This window comes from Chamaea fasciata, unplaced genomic scaffold (genome assembly GCF_029207755.1).
Source record: "Chamaea fasciata isolate MVZ Bird 193981 ecotype frontalis unplaced genomic scaffold, bChaFas1.0.hap1 SCAF_26, whole genome shotgun sequence".
Lineage (NCBI taxonomy): Eukaryota > Metazoa > Chordata > Aves > Passeriformes > Sylviidae > Chamaea > Chamaea fasciata.
This window is the reverse complement of record NW_027094111.1, coordinates 4361195-4378530: the sequence shown is the minus strand read 5'-3', so window position 1 is coordinate 4378530 and position 17336 is coordinate 4361195. Positions and strand designations below refer to the sequence as shown.

At 42.6% G+C, this 17336-nt stretch overlaps 1 protein-coding gene across 10 annotated transcripts in view; it reads right to left on the bottom strand.

The window, feature by feature from the left end:
- EYA3 (EYA transcriptional coactivator and phosphatase 3) overlaps positions 1–17336 on the bottom strand; it is a 38865-nt gene that overhangs the window by 9834 nt on the left and 11695 nt on the right. For 4 of the 10 annotated variants that reach the window (XM_066204567.1, XM_066204570.1, XM_066204568.1 and 1 more), the window contains 7 exons: positions 16657–16751; positions 14772–14815; positions 12986–13065; positions 10385–10451; positions 9478–9620; positions 5120–5257; positions 440–522 (listed from right to left, as the gene is read on the bottom strand). In XM_066204567.1, the coding sequence (XP_066060664.1) occupies positions 440–522; positions 5120–5257; positions 9478–9620; positions 10385–10451; positions 12986–13065; positions 14772–14815; positions 16657–16689 (588 nt within the window). In that variant the 5' untranslated portion in view covers positions 16690–16751. Of the gene's footprint in view, positions 1–439; positions 523–5119; positions 5258–9477; positions 9621–9949; positions 9978–10384; positions 10452–12985; positions 13066–14771; positions 14816–16656; positions 16752–17336 lie in introns of those variants that run through there. The other 6 variants (XM_066204571.1, XM_066204572.1, XM_066204573.1 and 3 more) reach the window with 5 other exon arrangements.

The following is a 17336-nucleotide window of genomic DNA, read 5'->3' as shown; positions in this document are numbered from 1 at the left end:
CTGCCATCAGAATGCACATCCTACTTTACTGGGTTGGGCTTTTGTTTGTGTACAACCCCATTTCCTGTTCTTGCTGAGGGAGAACAAAGGCATCCCAAAAACATCCACCTCTAGTCCTCCCTGCAGGTTTAGTCCTCAAAATAGCTGAAATGTTTCTTCCCCTTCATCTCTCTTGCAGAGATCTCAGTTTTAAGACTCACAATTTGCAGATGAGGCAACAGCTTTGAGCAGATGAAGTGAGTTTGTTGCCAAGACCAAAGGGAGAAGCATCATGGTCAAAGAGACAGCAGGAGAGATTTGGTGACTTTGAGTTAGACACTGAGCACAACCCCAGAACCACTGTGCTCCACCTGAAGTGACATTTCCATGTTAGTTTTGAGCAACGTGTTAAACGAAGGAAAAGGAGATGGTGGACATATATTCACCAAGGAAGTTTTACCTGTGAGATGCTGGCTACTGCTGATGTGGAAATATTGACAACAGTTGAGGATGTAGATACTGGACTGGCATTGGTAGTTGATGCTGCAAAATTGAGAATTACTGCATTTAATATCCTAGAAAAGTGTAAGAAATGACAAGTTGTGAAATAAATACTTACTAGGCAAATGTGCAAGCATTTGTGCTTCCAGCAGCACTCTGCTACTAACAGCCAAAAAAGGACTGGGATGTATTTTGACACCAGTCACATTTCAATTACAGGAAAGGAGAACTAGTACATTTTGAAAAACAGTCCTTTCAAATGGTTCAGAAACCTTTTCCCTCCTTGGTTGCTAAGCAATTGGTGTAGAATTAAAAAGGTTTTACATTTTTACCACATGTCTTGGTAAGACAACAATCCCATTCTGATGATCAATCAGTAGCAGTCGAAAACGGAACAGAATAAATCAAGAAAAATGACATGAATGTGTTTAAATCAGTTCTGTTAAAAAAAAAAAAGCTGCATCTAACTTAGCATTTTAGTCTAATTAGATTTAAAATTTAAGGAAACATTAAGAATGTTTCAAATAGCAGAAAAAGAGTGTTTCCTGCTGGAGAAAGTGAGCATCTCTCCCAACATCCCTGTGTCTAGAATTCCTTTTTGGATGTGACATTCTGAAATCATCTGTCAACAGCTCATAGGACGAATTCTTAGAGATGTGTAGCTGTTAGTGCCAACTTGAAGATGTTCCATAAGCTTTGTGTCACCGCATTCAGTTCTCCCAAAACACTGAAGAGGCTGCTAGGGCAGTACTTGGGGATACCAATGGTTTAGCAGTTTTCGGGGGCTTGCAGACACAGGGCCACTCCATTAAACATTCCTCAACATGGGGTTCTGGGACTCACAAGGATAACAACAAATAATTAAATGAGCAGGAAAAAAACCAGACGCCACCAAGACCTATTTTCTTGTCTAAACCACCTTCCTCTGCACACAAATAAAACAAACAAACAAAAAAAATCCCATTTAGATGCTTATGTAAAGACTTGCAGAAATTCACAATATCCCTACTTTACCATCACTCTGAGAAAAACTCTTATTTTCTGCAAATACCTCTATGCAGAATTCACCCCAAGAACTCAAACTTCTGAAGGCTTCAGTCCTGCTCCCCCAGGGAAACAAACCCACAATGAACTTTTAATGAGTGTATATTGTGGTATGGCAAGCAGCAATACCACCTGGTGCCTCCTGGAAAGAGGAATGGATCCAAAATATGCCTCAAAAAAGTTAAGAAAACAAAACAGATCTTAAAAGATGTGTAGAAATACACAGTGTTTACAGGAGATGAGAAATATGAAGGGGTGTCATCTCTGTGGAAGCAGAAACAAAGGGAATTAGCCCCAGAAACATTTAGAAAAAGGCAAAAGAGCTGCACTGAACAGCAATAATGGCAATGAAGACACTCGAGGACCTACAGTAGCTCCACAGCTACTTGAAGCCCAGCTGTGAGAGCCAAGGAACCTGTCACAGACACTCCTCATAAGCAACTGCTCAAATCCAGGGGGCAGTTTCCAAGTGAAGCTCCTTCCAATTCCACATCATGGAAACTATCAAGGCTGTTATCACCTTAAGGGAAGGCTCTTTCCTCGGCCCCTATGAAGCCCAGCTCTCCAGAAAAGACCCTTGGTGACTGAACAAACCTGCCATGCAGCTGGGGCAGAGCAACTCTCTGGAGGACAGACTGTTGCACCACTGCTCTCAAGACTCTGATGGAGAGGAAACAGAAAGTGATTCTTATCTGTAATGCTCTGCAGAGGTTGCTTCTCCACTGAGATTGATTACAGGAGTTAAGAAATGGGAAAAACGTTTTCAGGGTTTGGCATTCCCTCACATGAACTTCATTGCTTATCTTAACTCTGGTCTACTTCCAACAGGTCTTTTTAATAATCCTGTATCCAAACACTGCCACGTATCAGATTTTTTCAAACAGTTCCCACCACATGGATGAACCAATTCTTTCTGCACTGTGGGCCGCTTCCTTTTTTCATCTGTGAATGGGCCAGAACCATGCAAAAATATTTGGCACAAATTTGCCAAACACGACTTCAAGGGCTGAAGTTTAAAGACCAGCAAACACAAATACTGCATTAAAGATGCCACAACTCTTCTCCTCTTTTCCTTTTTTTATCCCCCACTTCAGAGCTCATACTCAGACATTACAACCCTGCCTCCCCTACCTTATCAATCCCTATCTGCTTTGCTTCAATCATTTCCAAAGAGCCAAAACCAGAACCATGCACTGAAATTCCCCTCTAATGAGTCAGCATCATTGCACAACTGCTGATTTGAGTGGAGAGGAAAGACAGATATTCCAGGGATTACTACTAAAACAACTCTGTCCATCCTTCCAGCTCTGCTCTCCACCACCTCCCTGGCACCAGCCCCTGTACTGACCTGACCCCTTGGTGGGCTGCTTGAGAAGGAAATGTAGAAAATCTGAAAAAGGAAAACTTTCCTGCAAGCCTGCAAAAGGTTTTTCCAAAAAGCAACAGCATTTGCACCATTAGAGTGACTTTTTGCACACTTTGGGGTGATTTGTGCACACTTTCAGAGAGCAGCCTCCAGGGAAAGTTCTCAGATGACACATTCTCCCAGCAGCACAGATTAAAACCCTTCTCCTGAGTGAAAGCCTGACAAAGTTAGAGTTGAGCAGTTTGCAGAAGAGAAGATTCCAGGGAGACCTCAGAGCCCCTTTCCTGCATCCAGAGGGGCTCAGAGAGAGCTGGAGAGGGACCTGGGACAAGGGATGGAGTGACAGGATAAGGGGGAATGGCTTCCCACTGCCAGAGGGCAGGGTTAGATGGGATATTGAGAAGGAATTCTTGGCTGTGAGGATGCTCAGTGAAGCTGTGGTTGCCCCATCCCTGGAAGTGTCCAAGGCCAGGCTGGACAGGGCTTGGAGCACCCTGGGACATGGAAGGTGTCCCTGCTCATGGCAGAGGGGCTGGAAGTGGATAAACTTTAAAGTCACTTCCAGCCCAAACAGGTCTGTGATTTTCTAATTCTTCCACAGAGCAAGGCCTGACATGGGTCTGTCACCCCACCAGCCCCAGGGATCCACCTGCTCCCCATGGACATCACTGGGAAACCTGGCAGGGGTCACATTGTGTAGAACCACTCCTGACCCTTGGCAATTAAAGCTGGTGCTGTGAGACACAGTGAGTCATTCTGCTGAAGGGAAGGAGGGTTATGCTGGAAGGAAGGGAGTATTTCCAGTATTGGAAATTGACTTTCCTCACGTTATGAATGTGAAAAGTGAATTAAGGATAAATATTACACTGGGCCATTGACTGTCACAATAATGCAAGTTGAGCAAGTACCATGACATACCACACGACTCTCCTCTGTGAGAGATGTGCTAAAACCCACCCACTGCTCATTTTAAGGATTATCCTCCTTTTCTTTGCTCTCATCAGACCACATCTGGTTACGGCATTCAGTTTGGCCCCTCAGGCACAAGAAACGTGTTGATAAAATTCGGTGGGTCTGGTAAAGAGACACCAAACCACTCAGGGATTTGAAGAACATGCCCTGCAAGGGGCATTTCAGGGGAGAGGAACTGTCCAGCCAGGAGAGGAGGTGGCTTTGGGGACCTGATGCAGCCTGCTGATCCCTGCACGGACATTAGTGAGAGGACAGACAGGCTCTTATTGCAGGTGTGCAGCAGCAGGAAGAGAGAAATGGTCAGAACATGAGAGAGGGAAAGCTCTGAGTCAACAAAAGAAAAATCATTTCATCATAATGACAGTCAGGTTCTGGAACCGGCAAAATTTTCATGCTTGAAGGTTTTGGAGATCCAACTACAGAAAGCTCTGAGCAATCTGGTTCTGAATTCTGTATCAACTACTCTTTGAGCAGGAAGTTGAACTAAAAATTTCCTGCAGTCCCTGAATTATTCTGTGAAAAACATTCCACAAGAAATAGATTACAAATTCCTGAAAGGCTTTAGAAAACTTCCAGAGAGAAAGACAAATTTTCACAATTTGTCACCAAAACATAAATGGCAAATTCCAGCCTAAAGAAAAGGTATCAATTTGCACATATGTGCCATAAGCAACAATATTCCATTATTCAGCAATCCGGCAATCTGAATCACGCTCACTCCTCAAAATTGCTGTGGAAGCTGGTGAAATTCAGCACCTGCCTTCTCAGATGTGGCACTTCCAGCAACTATAATATTTGAATGGTAGTTCTATACTGAGAAATTCACTTCCTTAGCAGATCTACCAACCAGGTGTGTGTGATATGCAAGAGCCATCTACCTCCAGAAGGAATTAAAAACAAACGTTTAAAAATCTCACTGCAGTCAGCACATTTCCTGACATCAAGCTACAGACCACAAACAAAGAGAAATGCAAGAGCATTCCCAATAAAGCATGCAGGAACACAACACGTAGTCTCCTTCCCCTTCCCATTTGCTCTTCACCCTGTTCAGCCCAGCAGCATGGCACCAACGAGCCAGCCTGGTGCACACACAGGTATGAGGCAAATACAAACCCAGAAACACACAGGCACAAAGAGAAAAGAGGCAAAGCATGAAGAAGCATGCACAAACCGAGGACAAGCGTGCAGGCATCTCTAGTTTGGTATCTGGACTCAGTTAGGTGGAGAGAGATGCAGATAAAAACCATGCCAAGTTACCTTCAATGGAATAAGAATAATGTGCTGGGCTGGGCTGGCTTGTGGTTAACCCTGTAGTGCAGGTAAGAACACTGTGCTGACTTGTAGATGGAGTCTGAATTAAACCACTTTCAGGTTTCATACCTGGCCACAGTGCACCTGAATCAGATAAATTGGACCAGTTACAAACAAATATGCTGGGACCAAACAGCATGCTCCTACCTCAGATCAAGATTTTTGCTCATCACAAAAGCAAGTAACAAAGACACATGGAAAATGTTTAATTTCAGCAATAGTAAGCACTGACTGTCAGGCTGTGCAGGGATTAGAGCTGGTGACAACATGGCTGGAAAAGAGAAAATTAAAAGCACCAAGAAGACTTACTCACAAAGCTTTTAACAAAAAATCTGTTTGTGTCACTAGGATTCACTGCCCATGCAGATGAAGGACCTGCCAGTCACTGTGATTTTGGGCTGAGCTGCACAGCACTGCAAGTGACATCAGCTGTTACACAGTGAGACCAAAGCTGGGACCTATGAAGGCCAAGCTCAACACTCCCACTACTTCACTGGGCTTTGGGATGAGTATTTTAATATTTTAAAGCCACAAGTCAGTAATTTTCCTAGACTGACAACAGCAAACATAGAGTTAAAAAAAAAAAAAATTAAATCCGAATGTTTGTTCCACATTTCCTGTTGTTTTGGAATGCTCTTGTAACAACCCTGGGCACGGCATAGAGAGCAGAGTGACTGTAATTGTGTGTACAGGGCACGCTTAGCATGGGGCTCAGCTTGGCTGCCCTGTTTAGACTGAGGTCTCTGCACTGACAGGTGCCAACAGTGTCCAACTGAGGCAGCTCAGCTCAGGCCTCACTCTTCAGGACTCTTTCATTTGAGTGTCTCCAAATCTACAGCCATAGCCAAAGACAGTTCACCCTGGCCCTGGTTAGAAAGCAGAAATATTTTGAGAGGATCTACTTAAAAACAAGCAGGAGTGTGCAAAGCAGAGGGACAAAGGACGTTTGGAGCTAGACAGAGTTCAGGGCCACCAGAAAGAGCATCCTCCTTTTCAAACACCCTGAAAACAGTACCAAGGCTGGGGAAGCCACCTGCAGCCCTTCACCCACTCCAGCAGGATTGAGCCATGGGCTGGGAGCTCTTGGTTTCTTACCCAGAAGACATGGGAGACTCCATCAAGCTGGATATGAGCAGCAGCTCCAAGAGGTGGCTCCATGCTGCAGCTCTGTCAGAATTACATCCTGCAATGGCCCTTTGATTTATTTACACATCTGATCTCATACTGACACCTAAGAGTCAACTTAAATCACTCCCCTCTGCACAGCCACCCCAGGGTTTGTCTCTTCCACTCTCAAGTCGTGTCTTCATTAAGGTTTCAAAGCTCCAGAACCTCAATAATTAGCAAACAAAAAGGAAAGGCTGATTTAAGGACTGTAGATACACTGCAGAAACTCCAGAACGAAATATATGGCAAAAAGATCCTCCAAGGAGAGTGGGAGTGAGAGCTGTGTTTGTTTAATCTGGAAAGGGAGAGCCACCACCTCCAAATGAGTGAGCAGTTTTCACAGGGGGCAGTAACCAAAAGCTCCTGAGGTCACAAGATGGACAGGGATCAGACAGCAACACAGCGTGATGGTGACACGACATGCAGAAGTGCCAAACAACCTGAGAGTGAAACACAACGAACGCTACAGCATAACGACCACCCTGAATGCCAGAGGATAATGAGCACACAGGGAGTGTGGCACCACTCTGAGGTGTTGGCAGTGCTGGTGTCAGTGCAGGAGCTGATTCAGGTCATGTGCATCTTTCAGCCCCTGCCTTCCATGACTGTCTTGTGGTCACAGACACATCCTACTTTCCATACAGCCAGGCACACTCCTGGACTGGTGGTGGCATGTGTCCTTCTCCTCTCATTCTGCAGGACAGCAGTATAAGCTAGCACAGCCTCAAGGATGATGAAGAAGCAGCTGTGAGAGGGGGAATGAGACTCTTCCATGTCCAATGGCAGCACTGTATGCCACAGAATGTCACAGCACACACCTACAGACATGGAAAGGCCCCACACAGGACATTGTAGGTTTTTCTTGAGTTAATGTAAGCCATCACACCTATGGTGTTTCTAATACCAACTTACAGCTGCACATACTCAGCCTGGATGTGACTGCTCTTACTCTAATGTTCCTTTAAAAAAAAATCTCTCCAGACAAGGGCATCCCATGCAGAACAATGCACTGAACACCAAAAGGTGACAAATCAGCAAGTCTTCCCTTCTCTAAAAGGAGATTTCAGCCACCTAAAGACTGTGCTTGTGCTTGTCAGCTTGCTTGAATTTCATGCTGGTTTGTTCCAGTTAGATAAGCCCTGGTGCCTTCTTTCTGGCATAGAAACAAATACACAGGAGAAAGACACAGCAACCTCTGTAACAAGGCCTCTGGTGCTGGTAAAACAAGTGACCAAGCTGCTGGCCCTCAACTGCTCACTGAAGATTTTGTGAGCAGAAACAATTTCCAGAATTCCCTCTGCAGTGTGCATGTTCAATCCTCTACCCTTGACCTCCCCATCACACCATGCCAGGTCCATCTTCTCAGCACGACTCAGCAGGTACCACTCCAGTATGATTTCCATTACTAGAAATAATGACTTTTAACATCTTCCTAACACTTGATTTCACACTAAAAATTCAGGTGTTTAACAACAGACCTCAAAATCCACACCAGACATTTCAGTAACAGTTGACATTTTGGATATTTTACAGACAAAAGCTCCTTTGAGGTCAACAGAAAACGCAGATCTCCATCCAGGTCTTCAGAAGAATTTCTAATGTTACATTTAGACTATAATATTGAAGCAGCTGAGTACCCCTGCACTCCAAAACCTTGGGCTTTAAAAAAATGAACACTCCCCCCAAATACAGCCAGCACTACTGCCACCAACAAAACACCACACACACAACACACTAACACAACCCCTACACCCTTCCTCCCTCCAAAATTGTAGAAGGAAGTCTAAACCACCGTTTTAAACAACTTCACTGGAGCACTCCACATATTTACAAATATTTGCCTTTAAAAGCACCAACATGTGACACACTGAAACACAAAACAGCACACGAAGCAGCCTCAGTGCACCATGCACGACACACTATTGAAAAACACCAAATAAATGAAGCAAAGGAAACCATCAGCCACTGCTCAGATACAGCAAAAAACAGTGCAACAAGGCACTGAAACCAAGTGCAGGCACCCAGTGAGGAGGAGTATATTCCAGCAACTGTTAGTAATTACAGTATTAGTAATTTAACTCATGTTTAACAAAGCCAAGTCTGGATTTATTATCTCTTCTACACCATCTTTCAAATCTATCAAGACAAATCAATTGTTTTGTAACCTTTAGAAAAGCCTGTGCTCTGTCAGCAGCTAACAAAAGCCAGAAATGTAGCTGTTTTGTATTCAAAGACATCTAATTCTTTAACTAAAGAACAATTCATCCTTACACGCATCAGGGTACTAAGATTTTAGCACTACAGATAAATCTGCAAGAGGCTCAGCGCATATGGTTTTGCAGGACAGCCACAAGCTCCTGAGACATATACTTAGTTTTGAATCACAGAATTGTAAAAGTTGGAAAAGACCTTTAAGATCATCAAGTCCAACCATTAAAGCACCACCATGTCCACCACTAAACCATGTCCTCAAGAGCCATATCCATACATTTTTTGAACACTGCAAGGGGTGGTGACTCCACCACTTCCACAGGCAGCCAGGGTGCTCCCCCAGGTTCCCTGCATTGGTGTGATGCTCTCCCCTCTCATGAGTGTTGCACGCTTAGGGATAAAACAGCCTCTGCTCCCTTCCATTTTTTGAGAGCTGCATTTGAAATAGTTATCAAGAGGGCTCAGTTATTAGAGCAAATTACGCCAATTATTTGCCTAGTAAACTTGGAGACATTTTAGCATGAGCTCTCTTTTGGTGAAAGATGAAATAAAAAATGGCTTAATCTTGGACAACAAAAAGGAAAGGAAGAAGCAGAGAAGCTGTAGTATGGGTGCTGTGTCATTTCACTAACAAGGAAACTGCACAAACATACCTAGACCACATCTAGAGACAATTACGATCCCAAACCAAGAACCATATATAGCAAACATCATGGGGAGATCCAAAGCAACAGCTTTGTAAAAAATCTTATTTTTTAAGTTGCAGTCCCATCAAGAGATCAGTGCCCATCTACAATTTCAGCTATACACGTGCTCTGCTACAAACTCTTCTGTCCAACACACCTTAAGCTTAACATTGGCTTTTTAACGAGACATAAAAACAATAATTGCAGGCAGGGAGAAGTCTTTGAAAAGTGCCATTTTACCGAAAGGAGGTAGTCCGTAGGTCTGGGTGGTCTGGGGGTAGATGGTGTAGGGCTGGGACTGCTGTAGTGCTTGGTACTGAGGCTGACCAGGGTAAGGGCTCATGGTTTCCGACACTGGTACAGAAAGGATATGTGCATATGGCCTTCGTGAAAAGAGAGAACAAAAGTCAGAAAGAACTATTTACATTTTTATGCATCCTTCAGCCTCCAAACCAGAAGACACATTAAAAAAATTGCTCCCGGAGGGAGAAACTACTCAGACTCAGACTAGCACGTCCTCTTAGTGCAACAAGCTCCTTGTGCTTCCCAAGGCAGGCTCCTGAGTTAACGGATGCTGCCAGCTCCCTGCAGTGACACCAGGGAAACTCCCTCCTCCACCATGCCAGAGCACCAGGGGTCATCCAGGAGTTGGGAGGGACAAATTCCCCATTCCAACAGGCACAAGAAGTCAGTCCCACTTATCATGCCTTACCACACCAGACCCTGAAGCTACTGTAATCTAGCAGTTATCTGTAAGAACACAGAAACCACACAAAAACAAGCAGCAGAGGTTAAGGCCTATCCTGCTCCAACAGGAAGAACTACAAAGATCCCTAAACACAGTCAATGATGAGAAAATCTTATATTCCCCTTCTGTTATATTCAGTTTGTTTATCTGACAAATGTTATGTGCATTATTCAGCAAGACTATCATGTTAATTACTTGAAGGGCCTCATTTATCCTTGTGAACATAAAACAACAGTCACTAAAGCCAAAGGGTGAGTTCTGTAAGTTCAGCGTCCTCAGCAATGAGTATCTGCTGCCAGTAGTGGGATTTACACCATCAGAGAAATGCATAAAGATACAAAAAGATTACTTCAGGGAGAAGTAAGAGTTACAGAACTCAATAACAATTTCTTGACTTACTTTGCAGAATACATTTGTGAGGTATAATCATTTGATGACCTTGGGATATAATCAGTGCATGTCATAACTGAAAAAAAAATAGTTTGTGTAATTACAGAGGTGCTCTCAAAACCCAACAAATAAAGACAAATATCAATACTCATGGTACATTTTAGTCAACACACAATATTTACAAAGAGTTTTAGTGCTGTGAATATCTGTTTCAAAGCAAATTCTCAAAAACACAGTTAAACTGGCACAAAAATGTTTTGCCAGCTCACAGCAGGTAGATCAGTCAATCACACTATTCCTCCCTGTGAAACAGTGCTCTTTATCAACTAGCACCATAATTATTTCGCAACTGTCATAAAAAACCTTTGATTTCAGTCCTCCCCAAAACCCTGCATCTTTGCCAAAGGGGTTTCATCTGCACAAAGTGTAACATTTTTGTGTCCTGGAGCAGAGACAAGCTTTCCTCTTCCCCTACACACTCTATTCATGCATGGCTCCAGCCAACAGTCTTTCCTGTAAAAAGGAACAGCTCCAGCTCAGTGAATTTAATCACACACATCCAGTGAAGCACAGCTGCAGTGCACAAGGCTCAGAGATTCCTCTGAACTAATCTGCTAGTTACATTTAACCAGATGTTGCCATTTTTCTGCTTGAATAAACCCACAGCAATTGCACTCTGAAACTGGTAAAACAGAGCGGCTCAGCTGGCAACCCACCGAGGAAATGTTTCAAATGTTCTCACTCAGCACAGCCTATGGCTCTAGTACACCTCGTGTGAGAGAGTTCTGTTCCAGTACTCCAGCTTGGGCTGGAGATGGGGGATTGGGCTCCTATGGCTAAATCCAAGAGCCATTAAACACCCCTTGGACTCACATCAGCTGACCTGATGAAATACTCAGCTGTCCATCAAACCAGAAAAGCAAGGATGGGCAGGAGCCCAGCACAGAATTTGGCCCCATGCAGCCTCTCTGGCACAGGCCACCACCCCAGTGCAGTACACACTGCTGGGAGCTACAACTTCTGTGTATCTGCACAGTACATGGCTTTATCAGCTTGGATCTAGCAGCACTATGACCCAGACCCTAAGCAAACACAGCTGCACTGCTGTGGATCCAGCTGATTCCTCTCTGAAAGCAAAGCACCCTGGGGGTAATCCAGGCTATCCCAGGGGCCCTGCTCCCCACCACTACCATTACAAGAGACTACATATTCCCTCTCCCTCTGGAGTGACATGATAATCAGCCTTCAAAACAGCACAGGGACACGGACAACAGCATACTCTGCCTTGGGATTTAATCCAAATGCCAATAATGTGCTCAAAAAAAGCTGGGCTTTCCATATCGGACCTGCATTACTGCTCTTGCATGACCACACAGTTAATTTAACTCTCCTGAGTTAGACTGAGGAGAGCAACACAGTCACCACAGGCAACTCTAACCCTAATGTGCATTCTGCCACCTCCAGAACCTTCTCTTTGTGTAATCTGAACACGAGCAGCTGAGAAGTACAAACCATCGGCCACATGTGCTGAACCTCCCAAATGATCCAGGAATCACCCTCCTCTGCCTCCTCAGCGTCTGCCTTTACTCGGAGTGTGAAGCCCACGTAGCACAAGGATAAACAGGAGACACAAAATGGGGACTTTTGGACCCAAAGGCTTTCCTTTAACACTTGCCAGTTCCCACATCCCTTCTGCAAAAATGTTTAGGATTTGTAGGGTTTTTTTAAGAATGTCAATATTCATCTGAATAGTTGTGTAGTAATGATATTTCTAGAATGTGTATTTATAAAATTGCATACAAAGAATTAGGCAACAGTGTAAAAAAGAAAAAAAACCCACACAATAACATTGCATGCAATTTCTGGGATTTGTAAATGGCTTATCCAGTTTGGCAGCAGGTTTTCCAGGTTGAAATTTCTCATAACTCCTGCAACACCACAGTACATGGATTAAAATAGCAAAGATTAAATCAATTACAATGGAAAGTTACACCTCACACACTTTCAGCAAAGATGAACTGACCTACACTTCGAAACACGTATTGGCAGTCAAAGGTATTCCACACAGGAATCTGACTTTCCTAATAACTTCCAGCCCTCTTTTTCCAAGAGAAAGGACACACTCCACTTTTCACTTACTATGCAATCTTTGTATTCCCTGCCTGTTTCCTCTCTGTCTTTTTCCTAAGAGCTTTCTGCAGACATTCAATACAATTCAGATTCTAAGATGAAGTGCATGGCATATTGCTGCAAGGGACCCAACCAGCTGTGTGGAGATAATGATTTATAAAACATGTTTACAACAGGCACTATAACTGATATTGACTCAGCCCTCAAGAAGAATCATGTCTAAGGCAGATAAGACACAGCAGTACTCAAAAGCACCCAACAGCAAGCTGAGGGGCAGTGACACAAAAATATTTGTTAGAAACAGATATTTCCTTACCATCAGGCATTAACACTCTGTAATCACTACAGCAAATGTCACTTTACAACTGATAGTGAGGGCAGGGTAAGGATTACAAGGAGGAGACAGAGCTTGTGGCTGATGAAGCATGGTGACAGGGAAAGACACGAGGAAAGGAATGGGAGAACTCCAGAGATACTCACTCTCACTGGACATGGGAAGGTTTGAGCCAAGGTTTGGAGATTCAGTTTTCTGATCACTGACTTCTGTGCTGCTCACATGACTGCCAGGACAACAAAGGCTCAGTATTAGCATGATGAACTCTCAAATTAACATCCTTGGGCGTCAAAACCCCTGGGTTCAACCTTTCTGACCAAGGCAAACTAACTCTTCACAAAAGCTTGTGCTCTCTGCTGTTCCATGATGAGATTCCGAGAGAGAGATCTGCAGCTGGAATGAGACATCAAACTATATGGGGTTTGAGCCAGGGTTTGGTAGCGGGGGACTGCAGGGGTGTCTCCTGTGAGAAACACCTCTTGGCATCGCCATTTCCCAGGCTGCAGCTGCCAAGGAACTGCTGCCAGCAGTGGTGTGTGGCCCTGCTGTCACAGGCTCCCCTGCCCATGGGCATTGCCTCACTGCTGGATTTGTCTCTGAAGACCAGTGTTGAGACATCCTTGAACTGGGGGTCACTTCTGTACTTCAGTATTTGCAGGATTGTTTTGGATTTGCCCTGCGTTGTTTCCGTTCCATGTCAATGGTGCTTTGTTTATGTAGAGAGTAGGAAGTACAGGTAATTTCTCAATGAAACTGGTTTTTTTCCTTGATGACTGCCTTCCTGGCTTTAGTTTCATTATTGCTAGCTCTGCAACACAGCTTTTCAGGAGGTTTTGAGCCATCTGTGTGCGGTTCTGACACTCTGACACTGCAGTTTCTTAAGGTGAAGGAGCCAAAGGAATTGTTTATTGCTGCTGAGGGGGGACTTACCCCCCTTGTAGCTCAGGTGTGCACCAAGCACGGTGCTCTCTGCCTCCTTCCATGACACAACTCCACTCAGCATCCCAACAAGAAACAACTGCACAGTTTTGTGTTGGATGAGCAAATTGAACTCTCAGGGAGAGCCTAAAGGTGCCTGAGCTGAACTACAAAGGGAGCAGGAAGCTGCACAGGAAACAAACCCAAATCTTACAACACCTTCCCCCACCCATCCCTGCTTTCTGGGCTCAACTAAACTGAATATTCTTTCTGTCCTCCACCTCCTGCAGTGCAGAGGAAAGGGAGAAACAGGCCAAATAAACTCTTTTAAACTAATCCATTGGTCAAACTCAAAATCATGTACAGCTTTATCAAAACAGAGCCAGATTATTTAAACAGAATATTTAATCAAGTTAGAAATGCAAATTTATCCCTCCTCCCTGCCTAAAATTTTCAAATACAAGGACGTTAACACTCAAATCTTGAGCTCCCTGTGCCTGTAGGGAAGCCCTGGTTGTGCTGAATATAGCTGTTCTCATTATAAGTAGTAATAATAATTAATTCCTAAATACAATACCCATCAGAAAGCATCTACTGAGGGTAAAAACAGTCTCACAAACAGCTTTAAACAGGAGAGGCTACCACCTCAAGAGTTTCATTTCTCAAAGCAGTTATCCACAGAGTTTCACTAAGAACAGTAGCAAAGATATTATTAAAATATCCTGAGCCTCACCTAACTAAATGCATGTTATGTCAGTCTCATTTGTGAAGGATGGGTGTGATGGTGCCATTAAGATTCTTTGTGGCCACTTTTATAAAAGCTTTATACCATAGGGCCAGTTAATTACTTTTCATTGGGAACTTAATCAAAATTATACCAAATACAAACGCAACTGCATCTTCCATAACTCTGTAAAAATAAATCAAGAGGCAAATTTCTAAAATGAAAGCTTTATAATTGCAAAAGACAATAAAGAAGTGTTCCACACTAAAATCAAATTTAAAATCCCATACCTCAGGCTCTGTTCTCTGGATTCCTGCATCTTGGCTTTTTTCACCTGCAAAGACAGAAATGTTCAGAGCTCCAACGATCACAAGCTGGAAGGTTCACAGGTGGTGAATACACAGCCTTGTCCTGTACTCCAGAACTCACCAGTGTGACTACAGGCTCTGCATCTCAAAACAAGCCTTTTCCTAATTAGAAAACAAAGGCTAACACTGGATTTGTACAGCAGAATTGTCACGTTAATTATGCTGAGATAATACACAGCCACAAAAAACAGGCTGGTAAGGACAATTGTGTGGAAATTGAATGAAACAGTCGTAAATTTTAAGAAAATCTTAATCTGCACAGATTTAGCACTACTTTGCTCTTCCCCCCCCCCTTTAATATTGCATAAAGATAGGAACATGAATGCCTTTTCTGTACTAAATTACGAGTTTTGACTCCTGACTAAAACCAGTACAGCACTTTTTCTCATTCTGTTCCTGTACAGGATATTACACCACAGGCAGATCTGCCTTGAACACAAATTTGGTTTCTGCAGGCTACAAACATTACTGTGAAACCCTCAGGAGGAAGCCAGGGTGAGTTCCTCCTGCAAGTACGTGCCATTACACCCAAAATACCACCTCACGCATTTATTATGATCCATCCAGTTTCATATGCTGCCACAAGAATGACTGACTGGTATCAGGTACTTAGAAGAAATGACTAAGAAAATCTTTAGCTGAATATTACAGCAGAATCTGCTTAAAGGACACACCACTGAAAATTAGCTCTGTCTCTCATGCCCTGAAGAATAAAGACAGGTTTCATTATAGAAGGATGCATTTAGAGAGATAATTTTTAGTACAGGTAATTCATTTCTAAACTCCTCAAATAGCTGGAGTACAAACTGTATGGTTTTGCTGCTTAGTTTCACATTTTGTGGATATTACTCCAGCCCATCATCTGCAGGTTGTGGCAAGCCAGGTTCTGAATAATTTTAAGCTTACATTTCCATTCCATTTGACTTTGTTCCTTAGTCATAAAATTGCATAAATGACATTACAATGCATTTTCTAACTAGTTTAACTGACGAACATTAAATTCTCACATCAAAAAGGCATCAAAATATTTCCAATTACAACACACCCAAAGTGCCCTCAAGCACATTACTCTGTTTCTGTGCGCATTTGACAGGGTCTCCAAGATCACAAGCATCACTCCCATTGTAACTTGGTAATTTCCTGTTGAGTTTGTACCAGCTTTATTTTGGGAACAGAACATTAATACAAACATTTCTGCTTAAGTCCTACGTTATTATGTTTTAGATACACAATTTAATTCATCTCATATTGTATTGATGATTCTTTACCCAGCACTTCCGCGCTAATATCAGTTATTGATAATGCAAACAGTATGGCAAATACTTCACATACATGTAGCAACTTCAGCCTACAGACATACTATCACATTAGTCATTAAAAAATGCCTTCCACTTGCGGAAACAATTAATCACAGGATCTTTTCAAGATCTCAAGCATAGGAAGAATTAAAGACTATACACTCTGTAATAACCAGAATACTGACTCTATCCCTAAAACAGTGAATTTTATTTTCCATACAACAGGCCTGAAATAAGTCTGGTTTTCTGAGTATAACAAGAAATCATTTTGCATAGAAACACCATAGTACACATAACTATTCCTTTCTTACCACTGGCTGTACAATTACAGTAAATTAAATGTACAGCACATTTTACTAACAAAAAAAAATGCTTTTTGTCCTCTGGATAAATACACTAAGTATAAGCCTTCTTTTCCAATATTAGTTAAAACAACTGTATACTGAAATTGTGAGGTCACTAGTTTGTTTTATATTTTCATTTTCAGCCTTTTTTTGAAATGTACTTACTGGTTGTTCGGGTAAGTCTTGTGCCTCTTCCATGGGTATTACTATTTTAATGCTTAAATGATTCAAATCCTGTGTTCCTCAGCAGTCCTCAAGCCCTGTCAAGAAAAGGTGTTCATAGCTTTATGTACTTTTTGGGGGGCTTATCATGTAGACTATCAGAGAATATTAATTGTTATATACTCCTCCCACAAAACTCGTGTGGCCGTCTCCCAAATAAAATACAAAATTCATATATGGAAAGATTTCATAAACAAGGGATTTAGCTTTAAGCTTTGAAGATACAGATTTTTCATGCACATGGTACATTTCTACATCATTTACTCGGACCACACTGACTGTAGAAGCTAACACACTAATCAGACACGTGCACCATGATTTTAAAGACATTTTAAATTATCAAATCTGGTCTACTAGGTCAGTAAACAGCATGATTCAATCTAACCTGTTTTAATTTAGAACATTTATATAACAATCAAAAAAAAAAAAATCAGGACAAGACTGTACACCTAAATGCATTTACATGCAGTGCTCTTCCCCACCACATTCACAAAGCAAGTTCATTATTTCAACTGGACCTTTCAAAAAAGAGAAGTTTGATGAAATTTTATAAAATAATTTTTATTTTGGAAGCATTTAACAGAGAGATCTTATATATCAAAAAGCTGCTGCCTTCCAGAGGC